The sequence below is a fragment of the Rhipicephalus microplus genome, chromosome X, assembly GCF_043290135.1.
Source record: "Rhipicephalus microplus isolate Deutch F79 chromosome X, USDA_Rmic, whole genome shotgun sequence".
Lineage (NCBI taxonomy): Eukaryota > Metazoa > Arthropoda > Arachnida > Ixodida > Ixodidae > Rhipicephalus > Rhipicephalus microplus.
This window is the reverse complement of record NC_134710.1, coordinates 242,658,709-242,681,240: the sequence shown is the minus strand read 5'-3', so window position 1 is coordinate 242,681,240 and position 22,532 is coordinate 242,658,709. Positions and strand designations below refer to the sequence as shown.

The following is a 22,532-nucleotide window of genomic DNA, read 5'->3' as shown; positions in this document are numbered from 1 at the left end:
AAAACCATGGCTTCTTGCATTTGACGTAAATATATTGACTTCAGATGAAAAGAGTTGTAAATTAAGGTCTTCTTGGCATAAGGTTGAGGACCGATTACACATGACCGGCGAAAAGTTTTGTGAAAAAAACAACAACAACACGTGATAATGGTGTCGGTAATGCTTTTTGTGTAAAAAAAACAACATCTGCCACACGTTGTGGGGATCTGAGGCGCGCCTGCGACCATTTCGCGGGCATTCCGCCACACGGCCACACCCTTTCGCTTTCCTGCTCTGTTAACACCACGTGGCGATAGATGGCGCCACGTGCGGGCACGGCGCGCGCCACTGCGCGCGCCGAGGGAGCGCTCTCTTCTCCGTTGGTCGGCGCCGGGTAAGCACGTGTTTTCCTTCGTCCGCGTCCCCTTTGGGAATCGCCGGACTGCAGCCTGCCTGGGGTGGCCTTGGGCACCTCGGCAGGCGTGTTTACTTGAGTGCTAGCTTCGGTAGCGTACGCTAAGCCCACAGCGGTGCCTAGTGCTTGAAGTGGTCGTACCACAACGAGCCGCACTTGCCGTAGGCCCAGCGCGTACGAGGTTTGCCCTAACACTCGCGACCAGGCCCAGTGGCCATCGTGAGAGTGCGCAGCATAGCCGTGAGGGACCTTTTCCCGACCGGCGTGTCAAAGCTCGCCATTGCCAGCTGCGACGTGCTCGCGGTTTTCCCCTTATTGTGAACGTCCGCGTGCGGGTGCCTTTGCTACCCGCGTCCCGGAAGCGGACGTTGTACTGTTGTTCGGGGTGCCGCCAGAGGCAATAAAGTGTTGTGTACTGTTACATTAGAACACTGTCTATTTGCCGCGCTGCGCTAAACGCCTTATCAGTTGAGCGCGCGCGGAGCGGTGCGCTACACGCGAGTAAACGGAGTAGCGGCCCTGTGGCTCGCTAAGCGCGAACCCGCGGTGATCGTCCGCTGCAGTTAGGAGCGGGGTCACCATACTGGCGCCCAACGCGGTATCAAAGGCTCATTAAGCCTTTGATTAGTCTTAGCCGAGTCAGCCCGCCTTTGCGAATCAGGCTCGCCGCGTTTACCCGCGTTATGTCTGCTCCGCGTGAGTTCTGTCCGCTGACGCTTTTAGCAGATACCGCATTGCTCGAGAACAGGGCCAGTGCCCCCCTTGAGCATCACAATCGCGCACCCTCACTTTTCACAAGCCCCAGTCGGGATGACACGAGGCGCTACGTATCAGCTCCCACTGGAGAGGTAGCGTGTTTTGGGTCCGGGGCCATAGCCCAACCCGAACAGTGCACAAGGGCAAATTGGACTACCACTGCTCCCTATGGAATGCATGGCAGTTGTATGTCACAGCGCTCCGAAACGGCTCTCAGTGGAGCTTCCGGGGCGCAGATCGGCACCGCGGCCTCAGCCGTTGCCGAATTTTGCCCGCTGGCTGCTACGCAACCTAGCAGCCAAGCTCATTTCGAGCACGCGCCTGCACCGCTAGCCGCAAGCGGCCTAGCATTTTCACATGAAGCTGCCCCAAGAGTCAGCTGTGAAAAACAGGCGCTCCCCAGAGTCGCGACGGCCGGTATCCATTTTGAAACCGCGCCGCTTATCGAGCTCGGAGACAGTTCCCCATCGCTCGCCCGCGCCGCTAATGCACCGACAGCTTCCTTTGAAGCGGGCGCACAGACGCTGCTGCAAAATGCCGCCCAAATGATTCAGGCACTCACGGGGGCAGTCCAAACGCTTTCGGCCATCCCGAAACGCCCTCATCCCGCTGTCATGTTGGCCGTTCCGACCTACAGCGGGTATGGTGATCTCCAAAGTGCAAGAGATTACCTGGACTCCCTCGCACGTTATCAGAGAGCCATGGGTCTAGACGACGAGGAAGTGCTCGGACGCGTCGTTCCGGCAGCACTGACTGACACGGCGGCCAGGTGGCATAGGCTTTCCGGCCACCGAGCAGCAACCCTCGATGAGTTCCGCGCGGCCTTCCTGCGCGAATTCTTACCCGCTGACTACGAGAGTAGGATGCGGCGCGAGCTCGAGCTCCGCACACAAGCTCCTGATGAGTCGCTTCAGGAGTACGTACGCGCGATGGAAGACCTTTTTTCTATCGCTGAGCCCAGAGCCTCGAACGAGGAGCGCGTCGAACGGGTGATTAGGCAGGCACACCCGACTTTTTCGGCGTACCTGCGCGGCAGTCGCTTCCGTGATTTGGAGCAATTGGCCGCCGAGGCAAAGCGCATCCAAGGCGACATTCTCGCCGCGCGTTCCTATCACCCGCCACCGCCAGCCAGCGAGGCCCTCGAACCGCGCTGCGCGTGGGGAGGGGCCATGACCCTTTCTCAGCGGCAACAGCCCGCCGGAGCTGCCTTTGCGGCTACCCCTACAGCTGGGCGCGCGTGGGAGATAAGCGATCGCGCTTTAGATCCCTACACGTACGGGAGGCGGGCAGCCGGTGCTGCATCGCAACTCGACGCGCGCGAGCAGGGACGAAATCCGCCCCAGCGCATCACCGGTGGTAACGGTCGTCAGAGTGGTTCTTTTGATCACGCGGCGAACCCACCCCGGCAGCTCGCAGCTGCTCCGTCGCGGGAAAGGGACCGCGATGGAGTGCGCTGTTTCCGCTGCCGTCAACGAGGGCACATAGCGAGGGAGTGCTCCGCGTTTGTGCCTCCTGTGAGGCAGGGAAACGGGAGCGCGGGCCGTTCGTGAAGGCACGAGCGGCCGAACCCTTGCTTCTCCCCTCTGTGTATCGGGCAAACAGTCTTTCTGGTGCGCACGCGCCGTTTATTTCGGTCACCATTGTCGGTCGCAAATTCTCGGCGTTGCTGGACACGGGCGCAAGCGCTTCGTTGTTTGGCGAACAGGTGTTGTCCCACTTGCAGAAGCGCTCGGTGCGCTTGCGGGACAGCCGAACGACATTCACCCTCGCGAAAGGCGTGGCCCAGTCGGCGGGCGCCGCGAGGTTGACTGTCAGATGGGGAGGCCGAATGAGACGCGCGCGTTTCGTTCATCTTCCAGGGCTCAGTGTTCCTGTGATTCTCGGTCGGGACTTTCTCCTAAAAACCGGTATCGTAGTGGACATTACGAATGGAGGCTATCGCGACGGACTTTTTTCCGAGCTAAAGCCGTTCATCAGCCCTCCGGCGCTTTCTGTTGCCTGTGCAGTTGAAGCGTCGAAACCGTGTCACGTGCAAACTTCGGGGGCAGGCCCCTGCGCTATGCACTCGTCGGCTCAAAATCCCCATCGGGATCGAGCGGCACGACACGAAGAGGCTCCGCATCCTTTGATCGCCTGTGCGATTCAATTGAATGATACACAGAAGGCTCGTTTGTCGGCACTGTTGCGCGAATACGATGAGCTCTTCACCGATCAACCCGGCTGTACCGATTTGGTGAGCCATTCGATCGAAACTGGCGACGCGCTTCCTTTGAAGTGTAACCCCAGGCCCGTCAGCCAGGCCAAGAGGCAGGTAATTGACGGCTTGCTGGACGAGATGCTTTCAGCTGGCATTGTTCGCCGTTCGTCTAGCGCCTGGGCGTCTCCAATTGTGTTGGTGCCTAAGAAAGATGGCAGTCATCGCCTGTGCGTAGACTATCGTTGTCTCAACGGAGTGACTCGTAAGGATGCCTATCCGCTCCCCACGATTAGCTCCATCGTAGGAAACCTCGGCACTGCGCGGTATTTTACCACATTAGATGCCTCCAAAGGTTACCTACAGGTCCGGATGGGTAACCGTGACCAGTGTAAAACTGCGTTCACGTCCCACAGAGGGTTGTTCGAGTTTACTCGTATGCCCTTTGGTCTTTGCAATGCTCCTGCGACTTTTCAGAGACTCATGGACCGCGTCCTCGGGGAAGCAAAGTGGTCTTACTGCATGTGCTACCTCGACGACATCGTGATTTATTCACGAACCTTCGAAGAGCACTTGGCCCACATTGCCGATGTGCTCGGGAGGGTGAGAGCCGCCGGGATGACGTTAAATCCCGCAAAGGCCCAACTAGCGCAAATCCGAGTTCAGTTACTTGGCTTCACGCTGGGCGAAGGCTCCATTGAGCCAGATCGGGAGAAACTTCGAGCAATCCTCGATTTCCCCGCGCCCAAGGACGTACGCGGCCTGCGCCGCTTTCTCGGAATGGCCAATTTTTACCGGTCGTTCATTCCGTCCTGTGCCCGAGTGCAGGTGCCCTTGACCAAGCTCCTGGGTAAGTCAGCTGAGTGGCGATGGGGACCTGAGCAGCAAGAGGCGTTTTGCCGTCTGTCTAGCGCCATTGCGGAGACAGCGCAGCTCAAGCTCCCCGACCTGACCAGACCGTTTGTTGTCCAGACTGACGCAAGCGATCTGGGATTAGGAGCAGTTCTCCTACAGAAATACGATGGTGTGTTGCAGCCGCTGGCCTTTGCCAGCCGCTCGTTGATACCCGCGGAAAGGAATTATTCCGTGACCGAGAGGGAGTGTCTCGCCATCGTGTTTGCACTGCGGAAGTTTGATGTCTACCTGGATGGGACGAAGTTTGTGGTGCAAACAGATCACAGCGCGCTTAGCTGGCTGATGCGGCTCCGTGAGCCTGCAGGCAGGCTTGCGCGCTGGGCTCTCCTAATACAGCATTATGACTTTTCAGTGCAGTATCGGAAGGGGAGCACTAACGTGGTAGCTGACGCGCTATCTCGTGCCCCAGTGTCGACCAGGAGCTTGGATCCCGGTGCGACAACCGCTAGCGGTGCCTTTGCGCAAGCAAGCGGCGCGGGCGAAACGGCGGCGGAGCCGCCGAGTGGAGAAAAGGGTGAGTGCGGCGACGAGCAAACCCTTTCCACGGGCCAGGCAAGCAGCGCGCCGCGAAGCGGGCGAGAGGGGGAGCGAAAGGGAAGCGAACCCGTGACGCCAATGCGAGCGGAGGCGATGGCTGCAGTCCTGAGTGGGAACGATACCAAGCTCCCCTTTGGGAGAATGGGAATCGCTTTCAGCAGACAAGAGTTACTGAAGGCCCAGCAAGATGATCCGTTTTGTCGCGAGTTGAGCGACGGTCTCAGGGAGACGGAGCGCCGAGACGCTGCTGGTAGTGCGGCGGGCGCAGGGGGACGGGAACCGGCGTGTGTCGCTGGGTCCCCCGCGGATACATACTTGCTGGACCATGATGGACTCCTGCTGAAATACATAGCCACCGATGAGGAGTCAGTGGACCCGTTTAAGGTGGTTGTGCCCAAAAGTCTGAGAGGCGCACTGTTGCGAGCCTCTCACGACGAGCCCATTGCCGGTCACCTGAGTGGCTCCAAAGTTTTTGCGAAACTGAGCAAGGTTGTGACTTGGCTTGGCATGAAGCGTGACATTTTTCGCTATTGCCGTTCCTGCCACGTCTGTCAAACGGTGAAATCAAGGGGTGGCAAGCCGCCCGGCTTGATGAAACCGATTGTCAGTGAGCGTCCGTGGCAAGTAGCCACCTGCGACCTAATGGGGCCGTTCCCCAGGAGTAAGCAGGGGTTCATACATCTGATGGTAGTTGTTGATCATTTTTCCAAATGGGTGGAGCTGTTTCCGCTGCGGAAAGTGACAGCGCGAGCGGTGCTAGAGAGGCTACAGGAAGTGTTTTGTCGGTTCGGCTTTCCGAAAAGATTGATCACGGACAATGCGTCGTATTTCACCGCTCGGTTGTTTGGTAATACGTGCCGTTCCCTAGGAATAGATCACTGCACCACTTCGCCCTACCATCCCCAGTCCAATTTGACGGAGCGAACCAATCGTACGCTCAAACCGATGTTGGCGGCCTTTGCCGAAAGTCAAAGGGACTGGGCAGACCATTTGAGTGAACTCGCGTTTGCAATCCGAACCTCCGAGAGTCGCTCTACTGGTTTCTCTCCCGCCTTCCTTAATTTCGGAAGGGAGTTGGCAAATCCGGTGACCAGTGTCATGCAATGCCAGCTCGGAGACGAGGAAGAACCGGCAGACTGTTCTGCTTACGCTTCCACACTTCGGGACAGGCTTTGTCGAGCTCTCAGTAGAGCGAGGCAAAGTTTGGCATCGGCCAGGGCCGAGCAAAAGGCCCAGTACGACCGAAAACGTCGCCACCTTTCATTTAAGGTGGGTGACCTCGTCCTGAAGCGCAACCACGCTCTTAGCGACGCGAGCAAGGGTTTCTCAACTTCGCTCGCTCCAAAGTGGCTTGGTCCGTACCGAGTGGAAAAAGCTTGGACTCCACTCGCGTACTTGCTGAAAGACCCGCTTTCGGGAAAACTCAGCCGTGCCCACATCGCAGACCTGAAAGCCTTTGCGTCGAGGTCTGACGAGCCTGCGCCAGCGCCCAGTGGCTCTTCGCGCAAGCAACGGCGCACACCCGGCGCGGCGGACCGCATTCGGACCACGCACCGGTATAATCTGAGGAAGCGGTCACCTTAGTGATTTCGCGCCGGACGGCGGGCTTATTTCCGCAACCGAAGGCCCTCAGTTTTACTTTCTAGTCTCAGTTAGCTAACTTCTTTACAGCCAGTGCTAGCAAAGAAGTCTGTTCCGCCCAGTTACTGCTGCTGATTGTCATTTGAGTGTTGTTGTTTACTTGATGTTTTTCAGTGTTTTCTTTTTTTTTTCTTCTCGCTGGAGGAGGGGATTTGAATTGGTGCTTTAGCGTGGGGAGAGGGACAAATGACACTCTGCGCTTCCCTTGCGGTGCGCGTTTGGAGAGACCCGACCATCGGAGGTGTGCGTGTGTGTGTGTGCGTGTGGCGACAACTTAGGAAGTCACCGACCCCTACACCACTTTGGACTCTGGAGGTGTTCGGAGACCTGCACGAGGCTCCTGCACGAGGCCATCTGTCGCAGACGCTCTGCACGACTCGACCGACGCCGAAGCCAGTATATTTGGCGACCATTATTCCAACAGAAGGGCCGGCTGTCGCAGCGAGGTCCATCCGAACCTCCACCAAGGCGGCATTCGTCGGACTCTCAGGGCTGTCGTCAACATCGACGAGACGAAGGTGAGCCCGTTCCTCGCATGAGGGCCTCAACCAGGACCCTCCCCTTGAACTCTCGCATCCACGCAATCACCCAAGTCAGACATTACGTGACGCTGCCCCTCCGAGCCGTGAACGCGCTCTTGCGTGAGCATCATGAACTCCCGTTACCCCTCTTCCGCGGAGCCCTTGTATTTGTCAAGTGTATTCTTGTGTTGTTTATTTTTTTTCTTCAGCAGCAGTTGCAGAGCGAGGCTGAGGCTAGCTGTTGCCCATTGCATGACGCCTTTGCATGCATGGGCGACGACCGGCTGCCTTTGCAGACCGGTATATAGGGTGAATTAAGGAGAGGAGGATGTGGGGATCTGAGGCGCGCCTGCGACCATTTCGCGGGCATTCCGCCACACGGCCACACCCTTTCGCTTTCCTGCTCTGTTAACACCACGTGGCGATAGATGGCGCCACGTGCGGGCACGGCGCACGCCACTGCGCGCGCCGAGGGAGCGCTCTCTTCTCCGTTGGTCGGCGCCGGGTAAGCACGTGTTTTCCTTCGTCCGCGTCCCCTTTGGGAATCGCCGGACTGCAGCCTGCCTGGGGTGGCCTTGGGCACCTCGGCAGGCGTGTTTACTTGAGTGCTAGCTTCGGTAGCGTACGCTAAGCCCACAGCGGTGCCTAGTGCTTGAAGTGGTCGTACCACAACGAGCCGCACTTGCCGTAGGCCCAGCGCGTACGAGGTTTGCCCTAACACTCGCGACCAGGCCCAGTGGCCATCGTGAGAGTGCGCAGCATAGCCGTGAGGGACCTTTTCCCGACCGGCGTGTCAAAGCTCGCCATTGCCAGCTGCGACGTGCTCGCGGTTTTCCCCTTATTGTGAACGTCCGCGTGCGGGTGCCTTTGCTACCCGCGTCCCGGAAGCGGACGTTGTACTGTTGTTCGGGGTGCCGCCAGAGGCAATAAAGTGTTGTGTACTGTTACATTAGAACACTGTCTATTTGCCGCGCTGCGCTAAACGCCTTATCAGTTGAGCGCGCGCGGAGCGGTGCGCTACACGCGAGTAAACGGAGTAGCGGCCCTGTGGCTCGCTAAGCGCGAACCCGCGGTGATCGTCCGCTGCAGTTAGGAGCGGGGTCACCATAACGTCCACGCTCGAGTTCAAGTTTTTGTTTTGGTGCTTAGTTGTTTTTTACGATTGAAATACTCGTAAATATTTGGCAAAAAAGAAGAAATCATAGTCAACGTTATCACACCAAAGCTTCCTCTGATCTTGCATTCAGAAAACAGTACCAAATTAATTTGCCTTAATATATCAGTTTTTTGTGTAAACAAAAGAAAGAATTTTACTCATAAAGCTGCGTATGCGGGAACCCTAAGAGATATCGGAAAGAATAGCGTTAGTTGCATGTTATAACTTTTAAATCACCTCTCTCTGCATAGGATAAACTACCGCCACAGTTACGTGGTATGTCCAGACGGATATACTCACCGCGCGGCTTATCATTAACATATCGAAGATTGAAGAAGTATTCTCTAGCATTATACGTTTGTTATTATGGTCTTTGTCTTCTTTCTTCTCTCTCTTCGCCTCTTCTCCCCCAGTGCAGGGTAACAAACAAGACGCGCGTCGGGTTGACCTCCCTGCCTTTCCTTCCTTCATATCCTTCTCCTCCTTCATCACAAAAACTGTTTGATAAAGTCTGCTTCACCGCTTCCTAATATGTGACCATTGCGTATATACTCATGAATGCGACTCCAAAAGCTTCCGACATCTCAGCATGCGAACTCATTTTTTATGCACTACGTGTTCAAACAGTAAATTGTGTATTCCGTTTCATGCCTAACGGCACATGGGGCGAGTTTCCGTATGTTTTATACAGCAACTAGGCCGAACACAATGAATGGACGAAGCGGAAGGTTGTCTTTGCTGAACGCTTTTACATTCTCGTTAACGCCGTTGCCGTACGTATACCCAAAGAGGTACAAATAAAAAGGTGTTTTCTGCACTGCAGCTGACCATTTGAAATTGTAAAATCACAGAGCGAATTTTGGAAATATCGCCAAACGAAGTCATTATGTATTTCATCAGAATTCAATTAGTCGTTCTTAACCGGGTATCGCTGACCTCGCAATTAATGTTTAGCAACTACATAATGAGAAAAGCATGGTGAGAGGTAATGAAATACAGATGAAAAGGTGACACACGCTTCACATCGTACGTTGTCCGGCTTCAGAATCGAAGGAAACGGCTTGCATAATCGCTCCTATATTGAATTCACTTCTCCAGGGAAACGCTTGTTACTGCGGCCACAAGTGTTTTGTACAGCCTTCTTGCTTCGTAAGGAATGAAATACGCGGGGTTTTGTCGAAACCTGTACTCGCGTACAGTGGTATATACAATAGAGATGACATGATCTACAGTTCGGGAATGCTGATCATTAATGTTCTGCTTGACGAAGTCTCGTTATAATCTGTCAGAAATGTATCTACACTGCATACTCACCCAAAAGGTAGGCGGTTTGTCACAAGCGAACTGGCTCATTGTCGATCTTTAATCGTGAAAGCCTTACGTGTATCGAGAGTGGGGTCGCGGGGTGAAAAGCTGGCTTGTGCACAAAAAAAGACCGATGGGGCTGAAGAAACCTGCAGCCATCACCCACGCGACGCGTTGCTCGAGGTACACGAGTTTTTCGTTCACAATGTCGCTGTGGCATCCACGTGATTATGAGAATAAACGAAACACTTTCTCTTTGCGAAAGCGTGAAAACTAGTCGATAAAGAACATGTAGAAGAAGATCCCCCGCGGCAGCACACGTCATAGATAGCTACTTTCCACGGAGTGGCACCGGCCGCTTGAAGAGTATAAAAAATGTATATACTTGCATTCAACGTGACAAACGCTCTTTAATTTCTTTATTGTGCTGTTTTATACCTCTATCACACTGGAGGTGTTATTGTCAATGTCATTTGCAGCAACAAATGCCACTTGCGCACGAAAAAGGAATGGCATTCCTTCATGACATTAATGTCGATAATTGAAAAAAGAAAATGGCCCGAAACTTCACCAAGGTGCATGAAAATTGACAGAAAAGTGAAGTTATTCCTTTTAGAAGACGTGCGAGAAGTCACTTTGCTAAATAAATATGCATAGGAATAGTATATAGCCACCATAAGCCAAGACGATCCGCTTAGGCGGATCACTGTCACAGCCGAAAAAAGGGAACACAAGCACTACGATATGGGAGGCGTGACGAGAAGAAAAAAAAAACGGGTGAAGAAATGTGTGAGTCTACGTTTTCTAGAATGCGAACGAACAAATGCTCGCGTGATATAGCTTGCGGTGCCGCCACACACTTAAAAACCCAGGTTGTTCCGCATTTGTTCGCTTTAAAACATAGTCGCGTGTGCGTACACGCGGGCAAATACCTTGCAAAGGAATTGCTGTAGTTCTATGAGGGCAAAAGTCTCTGCCTGAGTTCAGTGCACTCATGCAGTTGATTCCATCGCTGCAGATACAGGTATAAACTGGCGCAGAGGTGTCTGCTTGTTGCCGACAGCGCCGACGCCCAGACGCCACTGAGGTAGAGAGTGAAGACATTTTACGACAGCCTTCTGTACTCCTGTCCTCGTTAAAATGATAGATTCATTAAAGGAAGCAATATTGATAGCGTGTTTCCATGAATGCGGGTGAAATTGAGAATGATGAGTGCCGCCTTATAGTATTGTCTCTGAGGTAAATAGTATGCGTTCGGTTCTACTGCGATGACGAATGTGTTTCTCGAACTCATTCGATTTCTTATGTCATTCGATTATAATGACAATATATATCACTATGTATCAGCCGCGAAATGTCATTGGATGCGAATGTCATTACATTCGAATCACGTGAAAAGGCCCAGTGTGACCGGGCTATTAGCAGACTCTAAGCAAGTCTCATTGTACCCCTTTTCCACACCATATGACGTGCCTAATTGATAACAACGGTCATGACCTATTTTACTTAACTATATCCATTGACATTATCGTCCAATTTGTGCGTCGATGCCTGATGCCGTGACTTGGGCGCGCGGTGGCAGATAAACTAGCGCTTTTTATTTAAGTCACAATTGAAATTAAAAAAAAATGTGCCTGAATACTTTAGTGGGAAGTTTTAGTACAGTCGGGCAAATCATTGCACGTGTAAGTTTCTTCAGTGTATATTCACCCTAGGGCTGAATTAAGTCCCCCCCCCCTAAAAAAAAAGACGAGGGAAATTGCATGCCCACGAAGCACATGACCACAAAACAATTTCTTGGAACTTAGTTCGATCACATGGCACTGACAGACAAAAAGTGGCATTTGCACAAGATACTAAAGTTTTAATTGGCCGGCTACACATATGTTTTCGTGTCAACTGATGTTGTTCTTTTCATAAGTAACCTCCAGACTTTTCAAGCGTTCATACCTAGGTGAGACATGTAAGTTGAAAGTATTGTACAGAGCTAGGGTGAAGCTCCATACCGTACTGATATAGCGCCTAAAGTTGCTGCGACGAACTGATGCGCAAATTCTAGCTGGTAGATTACAACAAAAGAAAGGCAAATAGTGCAAGCAAAATAGCAAAGTATGCTTAGAACACCAGGTTTTCTTCAAATTGCTCTTCCTGGATTACCGAAATGCCCCCCCCCCCCCCCATTAAAATCACCCTCCCTCCTAGCTTAAATATTGCACAACGAATCCAGGGCTTTTTTTTATTAGAATGTACCTAAAATGAATCTGCTTGATTTACGTGCGCTTCTTGCCAAATGGCTTCAAAGCATTATCGCAGTAGAAATTACATGACTCGAATGATTGCCTCGTCTCGTGTACCTTGGTGGTTTTGTGGCATTTCTTATTATGATTGTTACTAAGAGATTAACGTTTAAAATGTGTCAAATGCGTTATGGCTACTTTGGTTAGGAACGAGTTAGAAAACTAGGGAAGCCCTGACTGAAGCCCATAATTATGAATGCCTGCAAAATATCCCTATCCCCTTCGTTCTTTAAACAGATCTAGTTCGCTCACGCATTTGCCTGCACTAGGTTACATTTTCTCATCTTAACCTTTCACTCAAACCTCCTCGGGAATACGACTGCCAACGACATTTGCGTGCGCCCGGTGTATCTCGTTTAGGACATGCTGTAGTCAGAGACATATACGAGGCATTGTCATGGTGCTCTAGGTTCAGCAGGCGACGCTCTGACAATGAGGATGATGCAAGGCATCATCGTTCTTCGGTGATGGGTGACACGGTACTGTAGTTTCCTATCCTGTCGATATTCACGGCAAAGAGAGCCTATAGTAGGCCTAGCTGCGTTTTCCTTGTGATCCCTCGCTTAGGCTCTTTACTTAAAATCCTTATTCTCTCAGAAAATATTATAAGTGTCAAGTAAGCAACGTAAGTGAGTGAATTCATCAAGTGAGAATCATATTAGCCTTGTCAGGCGTCTGCGCTAGCAGGGAGAGGAAAGAATATGATGACGACTGGTGTCCTTGTATATTATTTATGAAGGTCCTCCTCCTTCTCCATAAAAAGATCGGTTCGTTAGTAGAGTATTCCAAAAAACATTAAGCGAGCAGACTTTGCTACTACGATTATTCATCTGGAGAACAGTGGCTAATGCATAAGCTGTCAAATTTTCGTGGGGCTTTCAGGTGCTCCTGTGGAGTTATATTCGATCTTCTTCGTATATGCATAAACTTTTCAGCATTTTGTATTGTTTTATCAATACTGCGAGGTTATGTGACTCCACGGAAATGCGTTCGTATTTGAGATTCTTTCGCCGATAACAATGACTTTGTTTAATTACGAAGTTACTTCAGGCCTGAAGGACGACATTCAGGTAAAAGCATTATCCGCTGACAACTAGTGCCATGCTGACTCAATCATCATACCTGAAGCTCTGTGTTCCTTCTGCTAATTTAAATGGTAGAAAGAACTTTTTCCTTCTGTTCAACACTAATCTACACTGAAAAGACTAAGTCACGATTACGACACACTTCAAAGACAGATGAACTGCCCCCAAATTTTCTTCTTCCGTATACAGTGGCCTTCAAGCGGCTGGCCTTCGATATATATTAAAGGAGAAGGAGCCTGTTCCTATTTCCTTCTTTTATTTTCTTTTTATTTATTCATGTAAGAAATTTGCCGCATCTACCCGTCTGTTTGAGAAAGCTACAATGATCAAAGTATAGCTGTAAACGGAATGGCGCCTGCACATTAGCCGGCATTGAATTGGTTCCTCTTGATTCCGAGAGTTATCAATAGACGTCACCCTCATGACATCAGACATTTTCACGTATTGCGCGCATGCAAGTCGGGTGTGCCCACCGAATGCCATGTTACGATGATTGTATTGAATATCAGTGCCAGGCAGCCCTATCATATATGTGTAAGGGAGTGTAGTGTGGCGGTACTCTGTTACCAGTCGTGTGAAGATACGCTCTTGCCTACCACTGGCCGCTCTTTAAAAACAGGGAATGGAAATCACACACGTCCTTTATTTCACTGCAATAAGTCAAAATGGTGACTGGTTTTAAAAACACAATATTGTAGCGTCTGCGCTAGGAATAATTTTGAAGGCTGGCTGTGAGCCCCGAAAGTCGTGTGAATCGCAAACCGTTTGCCTCGATGTAATGACACGACAAATACAAGGGTCTTGTTTGTGAAGGCACAAGCCTGGTTTGGGATATAGCGATATGGAATGAAGCTCTTGAGACCCGCAGCGATCTATAAGAAACGTTCAATAGATTTTTCTAAGTGCGTCAGGAGGACATAAACACACAGGCCTCAGCCACCGAAAACCGACAAATTGGGCTTGACCCCGTTTATAAGCGGATGCTGTTTGCCAGTTCCCCCTCCTCCGACCCCCAGCCTACACCATGCGTGTTCGGCAGGGATCAGGGCTGGCGTGAAGCAAGCGTCTAGGCCTTTCTCACATCGCTACAGCGGCGCTGCTGCTCACGCAAATTGGGCGAAAACAAAGTGGACGTGCAGTTCGCACGTTCGCGTGTTTTATCTTTATTCGTTTCAATTACGTGGGCACCTCAGAAATGAAGTGGATGAAGTCTTGGCGCACTCAATGCTTTTTTAGACCATGTATTTCGGACCTAGAATGACATTTAAACATAGACGTCTATTGAAGGTCTGCACGTTCCATTTACAGATAAAGATTTCGATATATTTAGTTTATTAACTCGTCTTCAGTATTGCACGAAATATTATTCGAATAATTTCCAATAGATTCATGGCGCAATTAAGTTTGCTCAATTCAGGGAGCAGACAAGTTTCTAAAAGTCGTCGCTTACGTTTTCGAGCAATAAGCCGACCTTTTTTTTTATATAGAAACCAACATATTTAAATGATGTAGTCAGGATACTAGCAGTCAGCGACACACTAGGTTGTGGAGAAGTATTTGACCTATGCAATGCGAATATCCTAGCAAATATTCGTAAAATTACCACGGCTTCTTTAGTGATTGTGTTTATTATTATCGTCATAATTATGATGATGATAAGTTCTAAGGTGCAGCAGTTCGGCCTTTTTGAAAGATTTTTGATCGAGGATACTTCGATACCACGTGAAGGGGTTCTTAATTATGATAGAAGAACGCAGCGACAACAGCATATTAAATTTAAGCGTTTCATGAATCCAGTTTCCGGTTTATACCTTTTGTTTAATTTGGAATCGTTCCTTGCTGCAAACTTTCTTTGTGATGCTCAACAACAAATATAAAAATACATTTTAACGCAGCCAGCTTGGAGTACTCTATACAATACAAACGAGTAAGGGCTTGTTTTAATCTTCCGTGTTCTCTCAGCGTTCCGGTCTGGAAATAAGCGGTGACCTTTTGGAAGTGTTTGGCAAAAACACGGCTAGAAAGAAAAAAAAAGCAACTTTTCAAGAGTTTCCACGAGAACGAGAGAAAGAGCAAAATAATGGCTGAAATTTTTGTGGTTGTTCAACGCAGAAAAGAAATGAGAAAAAGACAACAAAACAATAACAAATGCTGACACGGGGCAATATAGTTTAAAATTTGGAAGATTGCACGTCCGGCACTAATGCCCCTTCACCGTGTGGCATTCGCACCTTCAATTTCGCGTGCACTCGGCGGGCTTGCCTTTAGTTAGTACCGCACTGGTGTGCGGCTCCCGAAGTTGCCGAATGCTCGGCTTTCGGATGAACCACTCACCCAAACTGGCAGTAGGGTACTACGTGCTGTGGGCCTGGCTGCCGCTCGATAACAGCTTGGCTGTGTAGCACCAAAGGTTCTTGTCGCGCATGAATCACTGGCGTGTTTCGACGCGCAGATGCTATAGGCTCTCACAGATGAGACGGGGCTGTTCGTTGTGTACATGTTCACGCGTCTGCCGCGGATTGTAAACCAAGAAAGTGAAGTACGTTGGAGCCGCTAATGTCCAATTTAGAAATATTTAGTAAGTGCACTTTAAAATACCCGACAATACTTAGAAACGTTGGAACAAAATAATTATATGCTTCGGGTTTATGCTCGTATGAGGGAAAATTTCACTGAAAGAGCTAGTAACAAAAGCCGTATAATATTGGAGAAATCCTTGTGGCAGAAATGTTGCACGAGTTTGCTTCAAAACATTTTGCTGAGAATAACGCTAGAAGTACGTTGTGCACCAGTTGGTCAACTTTTTTAAATTGCAAATTATATGCGCATGACGTGCGAATAAGCATATGTGTTGTATCTTGACATATACGGGAACCAGGCGAACTTGATAGCAGGCGCTTACTGATTCCTTTGACATATCAGGGGCGTCTCAATACAAGGATGGAAACATGAGACCGATAATGCAGATAGCTGCCGGCTTTTTATAGCCTTCGCAAGGTGTTACAACATAGACACGCAGACAGGTACGAAGGCAGTAAGCGTCAACATCGTGGCTGCACCAACCTTATCACAGATAGCCTCCAGCTTGCGCCCAGCCGAACGGTGTCATGCGTGCCATTATTAATTGATTGATAGGGGGGGGGTTAACGTCCCAAAACCACGATATGATTATGAGAGACGCCGTAGTAGAGGGCTCAGAAAAATTTGACCACCTGGGGTTCTTTAACGTGCGCCCAAATCTGAGCACATGGGCCTACAGCATTTCCGCCTCCATCGGAAGTGCAGCCACCGCAGCTGGGATTTGATCCCGTGACCTGCGAGTCAGTAGCCGAGTACCTTAGCCACTAGACCACCACGGCGGGGTGCCATTATTCATATGTAACATAAGTATATGCGTATTGACAATTAGGAAAGTGAGGACATTAATGTTCTGGTCGTCTCAATAGCAACATGGGCGGAACGCCTGTCATATAGCCTTGCTTGGGTCCCCGCCGCGGTGGTCTAGTGGTTAAGGTACTCGGCTGGTGACCCGCAGGTTGCGGGATCAAATCCCGGTTGTGGCGGCTGCATTTACGATGAAGGCGGAAATGTTGTAGGCCCGTCCGCTCAGATTCGGGTGCACGTTAAAGAACCCCAGGTGGTTGAAATTTCCGGAGCCCTCCACTACGGCGTCTCTGATAATCATATCGGGGTTTTGGGACGTTAAACCACAAAAATCAATCAAATCAATCAAGCCTTGCTTGGGTGGTTGTACTCAAAAAACAAAGTTTTTCTATAATACTTCTTCGTTTTCACTCACTACCTAAATACATGTGCACCACACACTTACAAAAAAGAAACAGCACCTATACAAGAGAGCTCGAATGTGAAGCTTTCTCACCACGCCATCGCTCGTATCATCTAGAACTTCTGGCCTGACTGAAATAGAACTTGCACCAACAGTACGAAGGATGAAACCTGCTACATCAGCATACTGTATAACGATGCTTTGAGTCCCCAAGCACTCGGCGCTGTGAACGTCTTCACAAATAACACCAGGCGTGCGCGACAAGACAGCGCCCATAGAATAAGAGGCAGCCATTAAGATACCAGTGTGGGAGTATGCATTAGGACATACACCTTTGATTGATTATTTGATTGATTAATTATTCAATTGATATGTGCGGTTAATTGTCCCGAAATCACCATATGAATATGAGAGACGCCGTAGTGGAGGATTCCAGAAATTTCGACCACCTGGGGTTTTTTAACGTGCACATAAATCTGAGCAGACGGGCGTACGGCGTTTTCGCTACCATCAAAAATGCAGTGGCCGCAGCCGGGATTCGATCCCGCGACTTGTGGGTTAGCAATTAAGCACCTTAGCAACTATACCACCACGGCGGTGCTTTGGGGCATGCACTCGGTGACCCAACTTGGTAAAAATAAGCTCATTAAAGAAAGACACATACATAGTGTATTTGTCGCGAAACTCGCTAAAGTCTCTCATTGTTGAGCTTGTGGACAAATCAGGCTTGATCACAAATGCGACTGCTGCATAATATAGACTGACAAAAGCTGATTGCGTCAATTTTGTACGCACTTCTGGAGCCGTGCCTTCTTTACCGTACGTTTTTTTCTTCTGTCCAAGGTTGTCTTCCATAAACACACCAGTGTTTTTTGATGGGTGTGTGAAGCGTAAAATATTTGAACAACTGCACTTCTAAAAGGCGCACAAGTTCTGCTTCCCTCTGACACAGGTGGTACATCATATGTTCGAACAATGAAGGAGCATGTTTACGGTAATGAAACCTTGTCGCATTGCCAAAGTTCGTGCTCGTCACAGGCCATGTGACATGGGTTTTATTCCGTCTGACCTAACGAAAGTTCTCATGGATCTCACTTTCATTAGATAGGTGAGAAAAATGGCTATGCAGACATATAGAGTCAGGAAAACGTCTGTCTAAGACAGATATAAAGCGATGATAGCGATAAAAATAATCGCGCCTTTCATCTAACGGACGAGTTCTTCGCATTGGTCGCGAGCCACAGTAAGTTGCTCGGCGGCTGAGGCAACTTCATAATGCACAGCGAATGTTCTAACGATGCTACCGCGGAACCACTACTCGCTACACGCAATGCGGACATTGGCGCAGCACAAATGTATACGGGAACACAACGTACGAAGTCGTAGACAGCACGCCAAGTATAAGCATGTTTGCAGCCGAGAAATATAGAACGCCGTGGAGCCGCACTCGGTCATGCCGAAGTGTTCAACTTACCCATAATAACGTAGAACTTGTTAGTGGGTCTCGAGCTCAAGGTTAAGTAAAATCATACTTGGAAGCTCTTTGTTCGGGTCCGTGCTCATGGCGGGTAATCACTGTGAGTTTGGGGACGCTTTACCACACGTAAGGTGGAAGCATGAAATGCCACCGCATACACATCCTGCAAATCTTATGCACACAATGCCAGACTTTAGGGCAAGTTGTTTCTTGCCTTTGATGACGTCTAATTATAAGCGATGTTTGAAAAAACATCTATTTGGTGTATCTGACACAGATGTAGTTATAAGGAGTGTCAAAAAATAGTAATTGCTCCGAAGGCACTTCACAGCTCTTATTTTGACTTGACGAATAGAAACGGTAATAAAAAAGAAGCTGTCCAAAACGCTCTCTCTGTTTCACTTTCTCTCCGCAGCACATACATGTTGTCCCATATAAATGTGGTTGTTGCTATTTACCAGAAGCGCCTCATAATTCTACGCTAGCCACACGAGGTGGAGAGTGCGAAGCGAGTGAGCTACATAGTATTAAGAGACATATGTTGGCATATAAGACTCCCGTTCATTTCGAATTGAAGATTATCGTAAATGTTGGCAAATTATTACGCATGTTTTATTTTTTTTGCTTTCATTACCAAAGCAAGTTTTGAATAGTGAGTGCTACAACTTTCCACTGTCAAGAGCAAAGCCTCAAATAGGCAAACCACACATTTTCCTGAAACATCAAACTGTGACGCATACAATAAAATTCTGTTCCTCACTGCATATTGTTTTCGTTCACTCAAGAAATATTTTCTCTAATAAATACTCGGTTAGTTCTTGATGCGCCTCATATTGTTCTTCTCCCAGAATAATCATTGCTGGATACCCTTGTTTCAGCAGATTTCTTCTCCCACTGTTGTCTGTGTATAGCTCGTATCTTGTTTTGTTCATTACATTGTGAATAAAGTCACCATTTTTTTGCTACTTTGGTGTTCCCTGGACCGAATTTGCTTTTGGGGTTTTCTATCACTCTAATTTACTTTCTGCTTGATAAAGAGAATAACATTAAAAAAATAAAAAAATTCTTGAAAAAGGAAATTGATAAAAATTTTGTTTTAGTAATTCACTTTTGACGAGCCCACTAAACAGCACTGCTTACTTCTGTTTTAAAAAAGAAAGCCCTGATAAGTGCTGCAACATGCGAAAAATCTGTATTGAAATACTCTGCCTTGTTCCAACTATGTACATGGCTCAAATATATCAAACCTATACGTGATTCAAGTAGCTATATAAACCTAAGGTGTCCCACTGTGTCATATGCTAAAGTGGTAGATCAAATTCATGATACTGACTTTGATCGACTCAATAAATATGAGAGATAACAGACAATGGACAGACTCGATACTCTCAGGTAGTATGCGAGGAATTTTTGGTCTGCTGCCCACTCGTAATATGTACACGTGCTACGTGATGCCACCAGAAAAAAAGAATGTTGTCCACTTGCCTTAATGGCAACAGGGGGCGCTTACAGACGTTCCTATAACTAAGTGCACATATATCTATAAAGTGGGTGGGGGGGACCATTACTGTAGCTAAGTGGTAGAGCATTGGACGTGTTATTCGAAGGTCGCAGGTTTGGATACTGCCGGGGGCAAGTTATCTCTTCGTCCACTTTTCTTTCTTCACAATTATAATACAATTACTTCTAATAATATTCCACACAATTTCATCGGCATCATTGCCAGTTAGCTCTTATTATTATTGTTTCAACGAGCTAATGAATTTACAAGACTTTGAATGAGAAGCTGGAAAGGCAAGGCCAGCTGATCACCTAGAGTGTTGCATTCATTGGTCACACAAACGGATCGCATAGGCCATACAGACACACATACATAAAGTGAAAGTAGTTAAAAAAGTTTTACCAAGGCTTGTGAGACCTTAGAAACGCCAGCAGTGATTGTTTAGCACGTAACGCGCGTTTGTCTTGCTATAGCTCTAAGTGCGAGTCGGCAACCAAGCGTGCCTGCTGCCGTTACTTAATAGAGGGCCCGTCCAAGCTCAATTTGTGTACTCACGGTCGCACTTAAGATCCGGGCCGAACCACTGGGCTGAGCCATTGTAGAAGATACATTTGGCCACATCGAAACCCTTGGCGTCGTATCCTGGGAAGCAGGTGTAGCGCACCGTCGAGTTGATGACGAAGTCCCGGGCGCTGTCGCTCGCATTGGTGCGCGAGTGCGGTACACCTGGCGGGCTGCTGCACGACGCTGTGGGCACAAAAAGAATCCAGGGAAGCAGCTTAGTGTTTAGAACAGAGAGCTGAGCTAATTGGTATGTATACATTTAAAAAGAGACAGGGTGTGCAACCACATGCAGACACAAGAAAGATGTCGAGGCACCATAAACGCTTAGTGTACATGCTTTCGTAAAACCACTGCTTTCATCGTTACCCTCCTCCTTTATCTTCGAAATGGAGATTATAGTGTAGAAAAAAAATTGATAACAAGGGCTATTACACCGCAAATGAGCAACGACAGCGAGCATGTCTGCTTATAAACCGCTTTTGTCAAAGCCGCACGTTTTTCTGTGATCGTCCGGAACTTGTATAGGCCTGCCAATTGAAAACGGGCCGAGAGAATCCAATAGGAAAAAGCATGGTAATTTTTTTTTGTAAAAATAGCATTTCTTCCTAGCTAGCTGACTTCACTGATAGTACGCTAGACTTTATGAATTGCTGGCATTATTTAACGAGCTTTTTAGCAGAACGCACTTCCTTTTTCAATATAGGGCTCCGGGGACTGTTGAGGCAACAGCTTTGCACATTCTCACACGGTGGACATTTAACGAGGCGGCACTGCGCACCACCGTGCACATGTAGTCGAGGTAGCTTTTATCATTTGGTTCTTTTCTTGGTAGTGTATTTTTTTTACTTACTAGCATGGACTTACAAACGGAGTCCTTGAGCGCCCTCTTTTACCTATACCAGCACAAAAACATGCTGCTGGCGGTTACCACCGAAATTCACAACTGTCGGTTTGGTAATGCTGGTTCAAATATTCTCTGTTATGATACTGGTTTAGTTCTCTTCGTCAAGCATGTACATTGTGAAAGCTCACCGCATGCTTCCTATAACATTTATTCCCAAGGTCTTCAGTAAGCTCAGTGGCTCTGTGTCTTCAGTAAGCTCAGCAGGGGCGATGGTTATTCCCGCAAGGCACATCACAATTAAATTCATGACATCGCATTTGACGTCGTCGACAGCTGCAGAACTCGCCGCCATACGTGCATCTCTTGAGTTTATAGTTGGGGAACCTTCGGGAAATAGGTCTATCTTCTCAGACTCGAAGGCAGCTCTTCAATGTTTCATGTCACCCTTTCGCCATAGACCTAATGAACAGTTAGTAGCTGAAACAAGGCTTCTTCATCCCCAAGCAATCGAGAAACAGCACAGCATAGTGTATCAGTGGATACCAGGTCATTGCGGGTATATATGGCAATGACCGCGCAGATGAGGCCGCTAGATCTGCACACGACGGTGCTTAATACACAGCCATCCCGTTCTTAAGAACCGACGCAGCTACAAGACTTTGTTCGCTTGCACGTGATCTCATACTCGTTCAGTGGAACTCGACATAATTTACAAACGCGCGTCTACATAACTTGGATCCCGATCTGCAGCTTTGTCTTCCCTCAGGGATATCCCGAGCTGAGGAGACTCTTCTATTCCACTTGTGGCTTGGAGTGGCCTTCACGAACGTATACTCCTACATCAATGGAATGTCCTGCTCTTCTACATGCACTTACTGCCGGTGCGAAGAAACCATCGCGCACCTTCTATGTGAGTGCACCCATTTCAACGCGCAAAGACAAAAACTGACTGCAGCTTTGGATAAACTGGATGATCGGCCTTTGTCAGAACACAGGATTCTGGGTCATTGGCCAAGCCCATCCTCAGTCCAGAAGGCATTGAAAGCTTTACTACGCTTTTTGCGGACAATTGGCTTCTGAAACAGACTTTAGTGTCTTATACTCTTTGATGTTGCCTTTCCTTTGTCGCTATTTTTTTTGTAATTTCTCTCTCTCTCTTCGCAACATTTCTTTCTACCACCTTTTATTCCCCTCACCCCTTTCTCCAGCCCAGGGTAGCCAGCCTTTCTAAGAACTGGCTAACCTCCCTGTCCTTCTGCTTAAACTTTCCTCCTCCTGCCCTCCTCCTCCTGCTCCTCCTGCTCCTCCTCCTCCTCTTCCTCCAAGGTACATAGGATGTACCGAATTTCTTTAATTGATCAGAGACAGCTGTCTGCCAAAGCCGCTGCGAATAGAGACACATTACTATCACGCTACAGAAGTGCAAATATAGAACCTTTGTGGCTCACGTACCCGCCATGCGCTTTCATGCGTACATCTCTGCGCTTTTGGTTGTTTCACAAATACTGGGCGAAGAGAAGTCTGCTGCTCGAAGCGTGCACTCCACAGATTGAGCGCA

At 48.8% G+C, this 22,532-nt stretch overlaps 2 protein-coding genes across 2 annotated transcripts in view; one reads left to right on the top strand and one right to left on the bottom strand.

Annotated features, from left to right (window-relative positions):
• The window catches only part of LOC142775200 (sushi, von Willebrand factor type A, EGF and pentraxin domain-containing protein 1-like), a 258,013-nt gene that overhangs the window by 219,860 nt on the left and 15,621 nt on the right, over window positions 1–22,532 (bottom strand). Inside the window, exon 2 of the mRNA XM_075876543.1 lies at window positions 20,122–20,313. Within this exon, the coding sequence (XP_075732658.1) occupies window positions 20,122–20,313 (192 nt within the window). The remainder of the gene's footprint in view (window positions 1–20,121; window positions 20,314–22,532) is intronic.
• On the top strand, window positions 1,696–2,700 carry LOC142776969 (uncharacterized). Its single transcript, XM_075881283.1, has one exon. It carries the CDS (start codon window positions 1,696–1,698, stop codon window positions 2,698–2,700), a length of 1,005 nt encoding a protein of 334 aa, XP_075737398.1.